The sequence below is a fragment of the Astatotilapia calliptera genome, chromosome 2, assembly GCF_900246225.1.
Source record: "Astatotilapia calliptera chromosome 2, fAstCal1.2, whole genome shotgun sequence".
NCBI classification, from domain to species: domain Eukaryota; kingdom Metazoa; phylum Chordata; class Actinopteri; order Cichliformes; family Cichlidae; genus Astatotilapia; species Astatotilapia calliptera.
The window spans coordinates 21,823,838-21,838,710 of record NC_039303.1 but is presented as its reverse complement, the minus strand read 5'-3'; the positions used below and the strand labels follow the sequence as shown (position 1 = coordinate 21,838,710).

At 42.7% G+C, this 14,873-nt stretch overlaps 1 protein-coding gene across 1 annotated transcript; it reads left to right on the top strand.

The window, feature by feature from the left end:
• The first annotated feature begins 1,225 nt into the window (after positions 1 to 1,225).
• On the top strand, positions 1,226 to 14,873 carry mtmr7a (myotubularin related protein 7a). The gene is made up of 14 exons (XM_026187770.1): positions 1,226 to 1,407; positions 1,707 to 1,829; positions 1,972 to 2,134; positions 2,374 to 2,531; positions 2,615 to 2,743; positions 3,815 to 3,949; positions 8,015 to 8,147; positions 9,457 to 9,566; positions 11,271 to 11,396; positions 11,724 to 11,773; positions 11,858 to 12,058; positions 12,168 to 12,302; positions 12,449 to 12,575; positions 13,463 to 14,873. Exons 1-14 carry the CDS (start codon positions 1,384 to 1,386, stop codon positions 13,796 to 13,798), a joined length of 1,950 nt encoding a protein of 649 aa, XP_026043555.1. The 5' UTR covers positions 1,226 to 1,383; the 3' UTR covers positions 13,799 to 14,873.

Genomic DNA, 14,873 nt, shown 5'->3' with positions numbered 1-14,873 from the left:
AACCGAGTCGTATGTGTGGAGGGACAGTAACTGTGTGTATATGTAAGCATTTAAACACTGCAGAGAGTAGAATTGACAGTAACAGTATTGTAGAAATTCATTTCACCGAAACAATAACGTGGCGCACAGTGTGACGTCAAAAAATGCGCACACCTTTGACGCTGCGTTTTCTCCGTTTTTCTAGTCCACACGTAAATGCAAAAACTGAGTTTTTAAAAATCTTCGTTTTCAGTGACCAAAAACGCCGTTTACGTGTGGACGAAAGGTGCAAACGCATAGAAAAATCTGCGTTTTCAAAAATACCTGGGTACGTGTGGACGTAGCGCATGCACCAGTTTATTGTATTTCCAGACTTGCTTTCGGCACAATTTACAGTGCACGCTACTCTGTTTTTTGTCAGACTTGAAATAGCCGAAATACCTTCACACTACGGAGCTTCTATGGCTCTTCCGTTTGACAATCTCTCCGGCATTGGAACCATCATCTGTTTTCTCTTCGGTCACGCTCGGTTGATTTTTCTAGTCGGCACACTCATTTCCTCCATTACCCGGGCGGTACGGTGGCTGGCTGCTTCCCAAACAAATACACATGTGCGGCTTGGCACTTGTGCTGTACGTAACAAGTCACGTGACGTGACGCTGCGGCTGTGATTGGTTCGGCTCTGCGCTACTTAATTTGGATTGGCTGTTCTTTTTTTTCTTTTTTCTTTTTTTTTAAAGAGGACAAGAGCGGCGAGATCTATCACGATAGTTGAATTTTTCTATCGAGAAAAAGTTATATCGCGATACATATCGTTATCGTTCTATCGCCCAGCTCTAGTTCTCAGTCATCCAGTCCAAGCTTTGCCAAGAGCTTGGAAAGAAAATGTTCTGGACTTCTGCTTCTTCTTGCTTGAAGATGTTTCACCTCTCATCCAGAAGCTCATCCAAGAAGCTTCTTGGATGAGAAGCTTCAAGCAAGTTAAGGAAGTCCAGACGCTTTTCTTTCCAAGCTCCTTAGACTATTCAGTATGTCCTGAAACCAGCGCCTGAGTTTTTAAAGTCATCAGGTCAGCATTCACTGAGGTTGTCGCCCTCTGTTGGCCTCTAAAATGAATGATGTTCAGGGCTCGTCTGTGTTGGGTTCACTTTTCAGACACAAAGCTGTTTCCATCTTTTATCTACTGTCTATGTTCACAACCGTGACGGTAACAGCACGACACCGAGCGGGCTTTAGGACCATGCGCTGAAGTCAGCTCAGGCAATAGCAATATTATGGCTGCTTAACCTGAGAGCTACTGACGGACAGCTCCAACCTTATGAGCCAATTTAACGCCTTTTATAACACTGTTGTGCACATATTCTAGTGCTGGTAGTTTAGCCGTGGCTGGAAGCTTAGCTGCCGATGGAGCACATCCGACTGCCAAAGGTAACCGCGGGTCTGGCTGCAGTGATTTGCTACATTTCCGCACTGTACTGCCACTGGCGCTCCAGCAGCAAAGCGTCATGCGCACTCTAAGATCAAATCTAAAGTCAAATAAATAAGACAAACATCTGTCTCAATCCAAAGGACGCGTGCTGCTGTGTTCGCCACGTTGGCAGTAAAGTCACTGCTTTGAGGATGTGTTTCTCTGTCATCTCACACATATGTGCAGCTGTGTCAAACACGCGTGAGATGTGCAGAGGATGAGGCTGTTTTGATGCTGTCCTTCCTCCTCCCCCTTCCAGGTGGAGAATGTCAAGCTGCTTGACAGAATCTCCCACAGAAGGAGGAGGGTGGGCACCCTGTACCTGACTGCCACACACACCATCTTTGTGGAGAGCGAGGCCGGAGTGCGCAATGAAACATGGGTAGGGATCACAGCCCGTGATAAGCAGTCTGTTTGAAGAGAAAAAAATGTTAAGCGTGCGTCACCAGCAGGCTGCAAGACTAACATTTTGCAATCCTCCAAAGCACACTTCAGTAAATTTGTTTTTTTTAACCTTTGCTCAGGTACTTCACAGTTTGGTGTGCAGTGTGGACAAACTGGCTGCAACTCCTTCAGGATGTCCTCTGCTTATTCACTGCAAGAACTTCCAGGTTCTTCATTTTATCATTTCTAAAGAGCAGGAATGCCACGATATTCATCTGTCCCTGCAGCGGCTCTCCCAGCCAGGTGAGCTCTGTCATTATGTCAGCAAAGGCTTGGACTGTATTCCTCTTTGATTATCTTCTTTTTTCTTTATGCCAGCATTTCTGTATCACTGTAAATATCCTAAATATCCTGTAAATATCTGCTCATTTGGTCTAGTTTTCATCTCCTCTGCTTTTGCAACACTTTGGCCTTTTGGACTGAAACAAGTTGAAGGTTGTGCTCATCAGCCTTTAGCTGTCAGTCCCTGTTTTGTCTTTCAGAGAGTTATGACGAGCTGTACTGCTTCTCCTATAAGCCAAATGTTGATGAGAAGGAGAGACGACAGGAATGGGACTTCTTGGACCTCAAGGCTGATTACAGCAGAATGGGACTCCCAAGCTCTCTGTGGAAACTCTCCCCAGTTAACCAACACTACAAGGTCACTGAGCTGGCCTTAGATGCACATTCATCCTAATATGGACAGCTATGCCTAAAGGTTTGTTTGGTCTTTTTTTTCTAAAGGTGAGTGACACTTACCCTGCTGACCTGTTTGTACCCGAGAGTGCCACACCACCGGTCATAGTGGGGAGCTCCAAATTCAGAAGCAGAGGCAGATTTCCTGCCCTGTCATACTACTGCAAAGACAATCATGTAAGTTTATTACAGAGTATTTCTCTTTTTATTTCCCATACACTTCCAATCTGCCCCATAGTAATACAAGGGATATGAAGTGATGCTAACAGAGCTAAAATCTCCAGTCCTGCACAACGAAAAACTTTGCAGGAGCTGAGGTAAGAGATTATTTACAGGTATATAAAATAAGTTTTGAATGCTTCACTTGGACCGTTTTAGCCACAAAAGTGAGAAAAGTTGGTCTGTTCTTAAGATGAACATGAGTCACTGCTGTCAGGAAATCTTTTCCCATTTCCACGTGAAAGCAGCATCTTCATGATGATTGGCCGGTAGAGAAACAGCACCAGATTCTGTATTTGTCTGAGGTCATGTATTCAGATTCAGATATCTTAATTAATCCCAAAAAAGCAATAGTGGCGACCTGAGAGCAACTTCCTGACAAAATGTGGTCAAGATGGTTGATAATGTATTTTGCCTTCTTAATAAATACATTCTTAATAAATGTTTTTTAGCAGGGGTAAGATATGACCCTGCTAAATACTGTTCCTCTTCTTCAACTTCTTTTTTACAGCCTTGTGTTACAAGGCTGTAAAAAAGAAAGCAAGACAGACGTCCATTTGGTCATTAAATAACAACATGAATCGTTACTGTCTCCCTGATCTTGGCTTCATATTTGTGAAAGTCGTATATCTGACACGAGAAAAAGCCAAAGTGCTCATAATTTATTTTATTAATCCATAATTCGACGTTTAGGAGTGCTTTATGTGTGTGAGGTCAGCTTCCCAGGGTTCAGGGTCCTGCTTGTGCAGTTCAGCGCATACAAAAAGCTCCACTTTAGTTCATGTGCCCAAGGGGAGAGCCACACAGTGATCTCTGGCTATTTCCCATGTTGCTATTAAATGTGGAGATATGAGAAACTGTGTGGTTGAATAATTTAAATTGAACATGCAGGGGAAGGAAAAGTACTGTGAATTTCAACTCGTCCTAATTCTCATATATTAGACTGGTTATTGTGCGTGTGCACTGAATGCTGTGAACTGATGAGGATGAGTCCCTGTATGAAGCCTAGCTCCTCTTGCTTCCTCGCAGGCTGCCATCTGCCGCAGCAGCCAGCCCCTGTCAGGTTTCAGCGCTCGCTGCCTGGAGGATGAACAGATGCTTGAGGCCATCTTGAGGTCCAATCCCTGCAGTGACTTCATGTATGTGGTGGATACCAGGCCTAAGGTGAGCCCTTTGTATCTAAAGGAAAGGCCTGCAAGTGTTTAAAGCATCAACTGTATATTCAGCTGGGATTTATTTTTCCAGACTGTGCGCTGCCGGCTGAAGATCTCACAGCAAACGCTTTGAAAACATCCCAGATCTCTGCTAGGTGTTATATGATCAGTATTGATGGCAATGTTTCTGCAACATATGCGTTTTATGTAATTTGGCCTCTGAAAGTGTTTGAACTCAGTAGTTTGCTTTGCTTCTAGATCACCATAACTTTGCCTCTACACAGCAAAGCCAATGAGCATGAAATAACAACTCCCTAAACAGAGACATCCACTGAAATTCATCATTTTCCCTTTCTTTATATCTTATGAAGATCACGTCTCTATAACTCTTTTTGAACCATGGCCAGCACAGTGGCGCAGTGATTAGCACGGTTGCCTCACAAAAAGAGGGTCCTGAATTTGATTCCACCACCTGGCCGGGCTCTTTCTGTGTGGAGTTTGCATGTTTGCCCCCATGTTTGCGTGGATTCTCTCCACGTACTGTCTCTCTGTGTTATCCCTGGCGCCCTGTCCAGGGTGTACCCTGCTTCTCGCCCTATGTTAGCTGGGATAGGCTCCAACCCTTGACAAGGATAAGTGGAAGACTATGAACTGCTTTATGTTTGGACACTGCTTCAACTCCGTACTCAGACCATTCCACAGTTTCACTCCACGCACAGAAACACAAAAACTTTTCCTGGTAGTTCACACATTCACAAAACCACCTGGTAGTTCATTACTTTTTGCTTTGAACAGAAATTGTGCTATTTGGAATTCCATTAGATCTGCAAATTTCAGTATTTCAAACTGTAAGAATAGTGAGTTTGTATAATTCTCTGATTCCAGACTTCTGCACAACAGCTTAAGTAAAGGGAAACCAGCGAACGGTATGGTAATATGGGGAGATGTACAGTCTAATGCCTGCTTTGCCTTGTTTAGTATTGCAATGCTTCTTGATACATTGGAATGAAAATATCTTACGTGTGCTCTCCAATTAAGTCTCTCATCTGTTATTACCCCAAGAAATATATTTTCATTGACTCTTTATTCTTTATGCCAACACAGAGGATTTTAAAATGTGACCGTGATGATATGTACAAAAGCACAGCCTCACCTGCACATTGCATCTACAGGATCAGTCCTACATTTGTCTCGATCTATTATTGTCTCTCCATTTGCCCTCTATTTGTTTAATATGCATTTTGAGCGACATATCGTGGTGAAAAACGACTCCCAAGGTTCCTCACATTGTTACTGGAGGCTAAGGTAATGCCATTCAGAGTAAGCATCTGGTTGATACCATATTTCTAAGATTTTTAGGGCCGAGTACAATAACCTCAGTTTTATCTTAAATAAAGAAGCAGAAAATTAGAGGTCATCAAAGTCTCTATGTCTTGAAGACATTCCTTCCGATAACTAATTAGCAGAGGTGTGGACTCGAGTCACATGACTTGGACTCGAGTCAGACTCGAGTCATTAATTTTATGACTTTAGACTTGACTTGAAAAAATGTTCTAAGACTTGTGACTTGACTTGGACTTTTACACCAATGACTTGGGACTTGAATTGGACTTGAACCGGTTTACTTGAAAAGACTTGATATTTTACCCCAAATATAAAATTTAACATGCATATTATATAGAGATTGAAAATGTGACGTCATTCACGGGTAGAACCGCAAAGGATTCTGGGAACTCGTGGCAAGCGGTACTAGCGCACGCAGGCTTTCAATTAAAATCAGTTATACAGCGATAAAAAGAAACACAAGAAGCCGTTGTATTATTAACTGCAATAGCCGGTCGCATGACAGCCACGGGAAGCCGACGGGTAAAGAGATCGGTTGTTATCGGATTACGTCGTTGAAGAGAAATTGTTCAAGCCATGTTTCCGAAGTAACAAAGATGCGACGGATGGCCTGGATTGCAGCCATTCAAAGATCAAATATAACGTCCCAGAACACTCCAGCTCACAGGTTAGTCTGCTCCAAGCATTTACACGAAGGTCAGTGTTTTTTAGTAGTTAATACGTCATTTTCATAACATAATTGGTGATATAGGTTACAAGCAAGTCTGGCGCTGAACAGAAATGGTCGCGCTATGCTCCTTTGTTTATTGTGCATAAATAGTGAATTGTCCTGACACAATATTGCGTTTCGCTTCTGTTATTATGGTACATTGACAAAAACATATGCTTTTATTCACAGGATAAAACAGTTGTTTTGTATCACCAATTGCCCAGTACGATTACAGCATACAGTATTATTGTCACTGCTACATTTCTGTGATGCTACCAGAAATTATTTCCACTACTAATTAATTACCGTTGAGCTCAAAGGTCCTATTAATAAACGGTTAAGGAATGTGTATTTATGACGACGATTTGTGAGACTGGTAAACTTATGATACGTACGATGGTCTTTCGTTCTACACGGTGCGTTTCAAGGTCCTGTACCCATCTGTCGGTAAACTGTACCTGGGCTTGTTGCAGTGACCGGAAGTTACTAAACTTCATGAGTGTGTGCACTCACTCCAAGAAGCGTATAATTATAAATATGCATATAAATATGCTAAGATGAGATAGCTGACTTCATCTAACTAGCAAATGTTGTCCAGGCTACGTTGGTGATACAGTTTTTTTAATGTGTATGATATTTTTGTCATGCGATTTTAAAGCCAGTCCTACAACCGCATCCAAGAATAACATGCAGCTTATCTCAGAACTGTCGGTGAAAATTATTCTTGGAGCTAGGTTTAATTGAGCTGCATTTTAAAGAGGTGCAATTTCACAATTTGTGTATATTTTCTAAGTTCACTATTTTGTCATGTGTTGAGAAAAACACAGATTTAAAAATTACATGGTCTAATATTTACATTTAGCATAACTGCAACATGCTTTTTTCGTTTTGTTTTTTTTTAAAGACTCGAAAGGACTTGAAATTCAAAGTTTCAGACTTGTGACTTGACTCGGACTTTTACACCAGTGACTTGAGACTCGACTCTGACTTGCCTGACATTACTTGAGACTTGACTTGAGACTTGAGGATAAAGACTTGAGACTTACTTGAGACTTGCAAAACAATGACTTGGTCCCACCTCTGCTAATTAGTGTGTGTTATCTGGCTTCATTGATAAATAAAGTTCTGTGTCATCTGCATAGCAGTGCAAATGTATGCTACGCCCTCTAATGATACTGCCTAAGGGAAGCATGTATAATGGAAACAGAATTGGTCTCAGCACAGAACCCTGTGGAACTCCAAAACTGACCTTAGTGTGTGAGGAGGACTCTTCATTTAAATTAACAAATTAAAGTCTATTAGATAGATGTGATTCAAACTACTACAGCACAGCACCTTTAATACCTGCAGCATCCTCTTATCGTGAGTGGTATATCTACCAATTCTGGTATTCTATGGCAAATGCCAATTTAGCTCCATGGTCTGGACAGTGAGCACAGAGCCCGCTAAAGGATGTCGGGCCCTCTGGCCTTCCTCGTGATATCTGATGTCTCGTCCTGCTGATGGGTTAAGGACCTTCTATGGCCCTGTCCAGCTCTGGAATCTCCTTCATGCTCTTCAGACTTGGCTGCAAGACACAGCAAATCATCTGATTGATGTGCCATCGTGGAAGAGTTGGACTCCTCGTGTTAGATGCAGTGCATCTAACTAAATGCATAAATTGTGAAAAAATAATGAATGAAAATGTCTGTGGCTCCCATCTGTAAAATCATTCCTGATGTGGGGGCTTTTCTCATTGTTGCCCCTCTAGTGTACCTGTTGTCAATTCATAGGAATAACAGTACCTTCTGCTACCCAACTGACAGGATCAATATCCCAGAAGTTTAATCAACTTGATCCTATAGTCTGATTCTTCCTTTATAGTATAATGGGAGGAGGGAAATAAGTTTTAGATACACTATGTTACTATAGTCCAGTATTGCTACTATAAGTTGTAAAACCAGCCTCTTTCTGAGATTACAGATTGTCGGGATTCTTGAATGACAGCTGGATAAAAAAAACTGACAGAATTTTTTTTTCTAGCTGAATGCGATCGCAAACCGAGCTGCAGGAAAAGGGTATGAAAACGAAGACAACTACTCCAACATCAAATTCCAGTTTGTTGGGATCGAGAACATCCATGTCATGAGGAACAGCCAGCAGAAAATGCTGGAAGGTAATTACTATGTAATTATCATTTAGCTATAATGACAGCTTGAGCTGGTTTTTTATTTGCTTTCAAGCAAATAAAAACCCAGCTCAAGCTGTCAAAAATGTTTCACCACATCATATTTTACACAGATGTTCTGGCATTGTCTGTTTAAATTGGCCGCATCGTCACATTACTAAAGCAGAGCGGGTCCCCCGTGGGGTTTTTTCATATGCAGTCACGCAGAGTGAACTGTGCTGGAATCAAGCCTCAAATGAGCCCACAGGAGAATTTCTGGGTATTGTGCAGGGGTGCTCCTAGGAAGACTTTGAATCCATCTGGGTTTTATTTCAGAGCTATTTTGGTTTCCCGGAGCGGACAAAACCCCGGACATTATCCCCCAAAGAGAGACAGAGGGCGTGAGAATGATGCGATTTCAAGCCTGAAAAGTTATAGCTGCTCTCAGTTGTGATAACTCTTTGCCCACTAGCAGCACAAGGGAAGTCTTTAAATGCTGGAGACAGTGCCTTGCCCTTTCACGTCTGCCCTCTGCCTTCTTCTCTCTGCCCGGTTGCATACTTCAATAAGATTAAGAAGACCCCCCTCCCGCCTGACAGCAAAGCCTCAAACATCTCTTCTTAGTGCAAGTCCACTGTGCGAAGTGTTACAAAACCTTAGAGGCTAAAATGAACCCGTTCACCTGCTTCTCTGTTATCAGCTCTTACAGGTCAGCAAACTGATGTAGTATCAACATAAAACCCACTTTGTCCACACCTCAGTGAGTAATCTGAGGGTTACAGTTTTCTAAAGGTGATTTGTGACCATTAGTGTAATATAGTCTCATCAGCTGAGTTCGATTGAGTTCGTGTCACGCTGCCTGTGAGTGAACCTGACGATGGAAAATGTTTGGAAAATAATTTAAATACATTTTACAATGAAACGACACAGTGAGCCTGCAGCCGTTGGCACTAGAGGGAAAAGTTAGTGCATCATTAAAATGAAAAGGATTCATCCTCTGGGGAACCATTACTGTCTGGGCAAATTGATGGCAGTTGAATAAGTGAACTGAAGTGGTTTTATATTGCTCATCCCCAAGTGGCTGTTGCTGGTGTGAACAAAGCCATCGCCAGTGGGAACAAATAACATGAGAAGATAAACAGAATCTGCTTTAAAAAAGCAAAATATGCTCGGGTGACCCGTATGTTGTCTCAGCGTGCACAGATTCCCTGTAAACTTGTCTCTGCTGCTGTCAGTGTTCTGTGAGGTTTTAATAAAGTCCTGCGATCAGGTATGCTCCGTGTTTCCTGACAGTGAGACAGCTGTGTTGTGGTTACAGTGTGTGAGCTGCGTTCCCCCTCCATGTCTGACTTCCTGGAGGGTCTGGAGAGCTCAGGCTGGCTGAAGCACATCAAAGCTGTTTTGGATGCAGGCATCTTCATCGCCAAGGTCAGTCTGGAGGCTAATCCTCACTGTCTGCCTCACCGTTGCCCTCAATATTGGTTTAGGTGTGGGTTTGTTTGTGTTTTGTATCTTCTGTGTGTCTGTGTGAAACCAACATCATCCATCTTTGCAGGGACGATACGAGAAGCCCTTGAGGCTTTCCCCCAGATTTACACGAATGAGCCACAACCACTGACAGATGAAGTGGTTATCATATTTATCATCTCATTACAATGTACAGCGGTCCCTCTTTTATCATGGGAGTTACATTTTAAAAATAACCGGTGAAATCCACAAAGTAGCCAACTTTATTCTTTACAATTATTATAGATGTTTTAAGGCTGTAAAACCCCTCACTACACAATTTATACACTTTTCTCAGACAGGCATGAACATTTTCACACTTTTCTCTCTAGTTTAAACACTCTCAAAGTTCAAACCTTTGTAGAAAAATAAGTCCAGTATCATAGAATGAAACCAAAGATCAAACCCTGTTTTCAGGTCCAGAACATGGGAATAGAGCAGCTGTGAGAGAATCCAATCAATGGTACAGAAGTGGAGGAAGCAAGAAGAATGAGTTGAGGAAAGTTTGACTTATCTGACTGTTTTGTTTCACTTAATGCACCTTATAATCCGTAGCGTCTACCTTCCTTTAGCATGTCCAGAAGTCCAACATTTTGTGCGATGGTTAGCATCTTTCTCTGCCTTCTGGGTGCTACCGCAGGTGTCTTTGATGGTGCAAAAGGTTTCATCGACATTGTTGTGTTTGTATGGGAGAAAACTTACAAACATACAGTACAGCACTTCAGAGCAGAGTGGGTTTGTTTTGCATGTTTTAACTAAGAGATGGGCCTGACAGCAAAACTGTATGCTCATTGGCTAACAGCGTGTGATTGGCACCAAGCATATCCATCGAATGATCAGTGTCAATAAAATTAACTTTATGTCTTATTCAATATTACCTGAAACTTATTACTGAACCTATAAATTTAACAGGAAGATGTTCACTGGGGTCAACGAGACAACAAGCCGAGGACCGTTTTCCCATAGACTCCTATACAACCACGAGTGTTTTGGAAAGCCAACATTGTTGCCCCCTGCTGGCCATTATAAAGAATGCAGGTTTAAGACATTTCAGTGTTGGCTTCACACTTCAGATCCACAACTTCCTCCATGTTTTATACTGTCTGCACCTCAAAACCACCTTTGTGGTGTTTTTAGCTACAGCAGATTACTCCTCGACCACATTTTGTTATGATACCATCACGAATGTACACAGAAAGACACACACAGACTGATACCGTCTGCGCTGCTGTGGCTTTTTAATAATGTTCCAAATTATCCAAGGGAGAAAGGAGTGTCATTAAAGAAATTGTGTGGGTCTTCTAATTAAAACATCATGATTGTACTTTTTTAATAACACGTCTCTCAGGTTTGAGGTAATACAGCTAAAATTAGTAAAAGGTCAGTATGGGGTACGGGGTTCCTGTGATTAAAACTTATCTGATGACTGGCTGGTTTTCTTCTCACAGCTGCTGTAAAATAGCGTCTGTGTGCAAAGCAGAGGTACGTATAGTGCACAAGTGGAAAATCACCACATCTAATTTTGGACGTTTTATTTGTCTTGTGTGTGTGTGTGTGTGTGTGTGTGTGTGTGTGTGTGTGTGTGTGTGTGTGTGTGTGTGTGTGTGTGTGTGTGTGTGTGTGTAGGCTGTTGCAGAGGAGGGCGTCAGCGTCCTTATTCACTGTTCAGATGGGTGGGACCGTACTTCTCAGGTGTGTTCAGTGGCCTGTGTGCTGCTGGACCCCTACTACAGGACCCTCAGAGGATTCATGGTACATACTGGAGCTTTTTTAATTTAAGATACAGAGCGGGGTTACAGCTCAGTGGTATCATGTTAATATATCCAAATGCATTCTGGCTTTACATCAAAGGGGGTCATACTAGGCTCACGCTGCTTGTTTGTTTAATCCAAAGCTATCTTTACTGGCTAATGTGAAATACACCAGAAAAATAAATAAAACACAGAAGCCTACTTTTGAGAAATCCCCCTGGAGTCGGGGGGGAAATTACCCCACAAAGTGGGTGTGGAGGTTCAGTCGTTCTTCCCGTGACTCAAAGTCATCTTGCTTGTGTTTTAACACTTTTCTTTCTGCATTTAGGTTCTCATAGAAAAAGACTGGGTCTCATTTGGACACAAGTTCTCCCACAGGTCTGCCTCTGAAACGTGACTTTCATGGCATCTGCTGGATGTGGTTTAAATCTTCTGATTTCATTCCATGCATCTCTTTTCCAGATGCAAACACGTGGTTGGAGACCCCAAAGAGGTGTCTCCCATCATCGATCAGTTGCTGGAGTGCGTGTGGCAGCTGATGGAGCAGTTCCCCTGTGCCTTTGAGTTTAACGAGAGGTTTCTAATCACTATACACAATCACTTCTACTCCTGCCAGTTTGGCAACTTCATTGGAAACAACCAGAGGGAGAGGATAGAGCTGAGGTGAGATTTAAACCTGCAGACACCATGTTGGGAGAAGATTGTCTTTTTGTCTTTCCCCTGACCTTATTCTCATATTTATTTCCCTGTCTTCCATTTGGACTTCACATAGAGTTCATGAGAGGACTCATTCTTTGTGGAGTTATCTATGGGCGAACCGTACAGACTACACCAACCCCCTGTACAGGCCAAACCACAGCCAGACTCAAGGGCTCCTCCGTGCATCAACTTCCCCCTACAGTTTTAAGTAAGTTCTCTCCAACCGCACCAGCTCACACAGCATCACTTGAACCCTGGTATGTGCACTCTAATCAGGAAGATAATCATTATGTGAAAGGTAAAGACATTCATTGAAATTTTATTCTGCTGATGCATTTCTCTTTTTTTATGGAGATTTTGGAAAGGGCTGTACAACCGTTTTGACCATGGGATGCATCCTCGGCAGTCCGTAGAGGATTATCTACGGGCCATCCAGGAGGAGACACAGCAGCTGGAGGAGCAGCTTTCTTCACACACACAGGTAGGACAGGGCTATGCTGATCTGCCACAAGCTTAAAGCCATTTAAAAAAGGCCATAGGTGTAACAGAAATTGCTGAAAACCTGATGCTGGCTATAATAAAACAATGTTTTGGAGCTTGCTATGTAGCAGCAGAGTAGTCAGAATTCCCATGTTGATTCCTGTGGTCCTACAAACTGTGGTATGCATGTGCAAAGTAATGAAAGAAGGAGGACTTGTCTGATCACATTTTTTCTTTTACACTGACATATCTTTTGTTTACCTGAGAAGGAGATAACATCAGCGTGACCCGTGGGAGGAAGACAAACTAGCTGAGGTGGCGTGATGCTCAAAGGTCACTGGTTACTTTGGCAACCAGTGACCTAAACTTCGCTGCATGTCACATTCACCCCAACATGGCAGTTATATTCCCTCTTCCAGCAGGATAATGCAGCTCAGCAAATTCCCCAGACCTTCCCAAATTCTCCAGTATGTGCAGCATGCTGAAAAAAACGTAATTCCTTGTGAGTAAATTTAACAACCTGTGCACAAAGAAGCCATCACGCGTGCGAGGATATACTAAAAACTGGCACAGGATTACTTTAAAGCTGAAGAAATCTTTCAAATCGGATATTCTAGGAAAAGTTTTGGAGCCTTTTTATAACTTCTGACATAAATATTATTCCATGCTAATGTGATGCCAAAGGTTCTGGAGCCTGTCTCTGGATGGGTCGCAACTGTTTTGACAGCACGGGGGAGGGGCTGCACTATATTAGGGAGGTGATTTTAATATTGTGGCTGATCACCGTGCATTCATACTACAAGTCAAAGGAAAAAAAGAAAATTCCACCTGGATGTTTTTGTGATTATAGAAAATGACTGTTGTCTTCATTTCTTACATTATCAATAGAAGATTTCTGAGCTGGAGCAGGAGCAGGAGTGCAGTGATTCCTGCAAAGCAGCCGCCTTTGATAAGAGCCCCACGGTTTGGGCACCTGGTAACAACCTCGGTCTAGCCAACACTCCTCAGGACTACACCGGCGGCTTCATCACCGGCAGCCCCTGTCAGCCTAAAGGACCAGACAGCATCCTCCTGCCAAAGAGCACGAACCAAATATCTGACGCCAGCTTCTCCAACGGCAGCGACCAGGAGTCTGGGATCGCGGACCTGAGCTGCCGTTCACCTCTCAGCGAGGACAGCACCAGGGATCCGGACTCCGATGAGGCAGCCTACTCGGCTGCCTGAGGACGTGTAGCATTGGCTGGGAGGCGCAATGCTAGCCAGACGTCACCTGAGCGACACTGAACAAACACTACCATTACGTTGATCGTGTGACCCGACTATTGGCCAATTTCAGTGCGGGTTTTATTGGGGTTGCACGATTTGCTTACACTTTTGTTTGCATGCATGGTGGACTTTCCATGTTCCTGCATTCCTTCGTGTTCATAGTTGTTTCCTGTAGCAGACTGCATTTAACCTTGTCTCAGTTAAAGAGTCCAAAGAAAGCTTACATTTTTGGACATTTTAATCCATATTCAACAGAAAGTAGGAGCAAGACTGACTCTCTGCAGTTTACTGTATTTCTAATGATAAGCCATGTAAGTGCTTCTATTCAGTAGATATTTGGCTTTACAATGTAAACACCTTAACAGTGTAAAATGACATGACGTGTGCTCTGAACATAGGCCAGTAATACATGGTATTAGTTAACATTTAATGCTGAAAGAGTGGCAGTGATTCTGATATGCCCAAATGTAGCAGCACTTCAACCCCAAAGGACTATATTTATGACTGAGGTGAACTCACTCTGCAGGCCACAGTGACCTCAGCTGGGGCTGGGAGTCATTACACTCTAATAACCAGCGGTCAGTGGTTTGTTTTCAGCACCTTGCGGTCCACTCCTGAATATTTCAGCATATTATAGACAAAGTGATTTAATAAACGTCTGTGCAGCGTGTTTCGACATCAGTGCATGACTGAACTACCGGACTGAACACACAAACATGGTGCTGCTTAGGGCAGCAGATGACCAACAGAGACTCCTTTAGTGTTTGTGTTATCTCAGCTGTCCAACTGGCAGTAAAGCTGCTTGCTATAGTAGTGCAGTACCCATTATTATTTTGGTGAACTCCTGCTAAAGAACAGTGCAAAGATTACTGGGCAAAGCATGTGAAAATATTTTTGTACTATAACCTATTTTTGTCTCCTCTGACCTCGCTTTAAATGTTTGTTTTGTTGTTGTTTTTTCAGTGTCTAAAATGTCTGAGTCATACCAAATTCTGTCCTTGTATTAAAAAAAATACCAGAAAAAAGCCTTAAA

What these genes read in the sequence shown, in the direction of transcription:
- mtmr7a (XM_026187770.1), top strand. Translation starts at nt 1,384, where the DNA reads ATGGAGCACATCCGACTGCCAAAG. An exon ending in GGACCCTCAGAGGATTCATG is followed by an intron (nt 11,397 to 11,723) that starts GTACATACTGGA and finishes TTCTGCATTTAG; the next exon opens with GTTCTCATAGAAAAAGACTG. An exon ending in AGGGAGAGGATAGAGCTGAG is followed by an intron (nt 12,059 to 12,167) that starts GTGAGATTTAAA and finishes GACTTCACATAG; the next exon opens with AGTTCATGAGAGGACTCATT.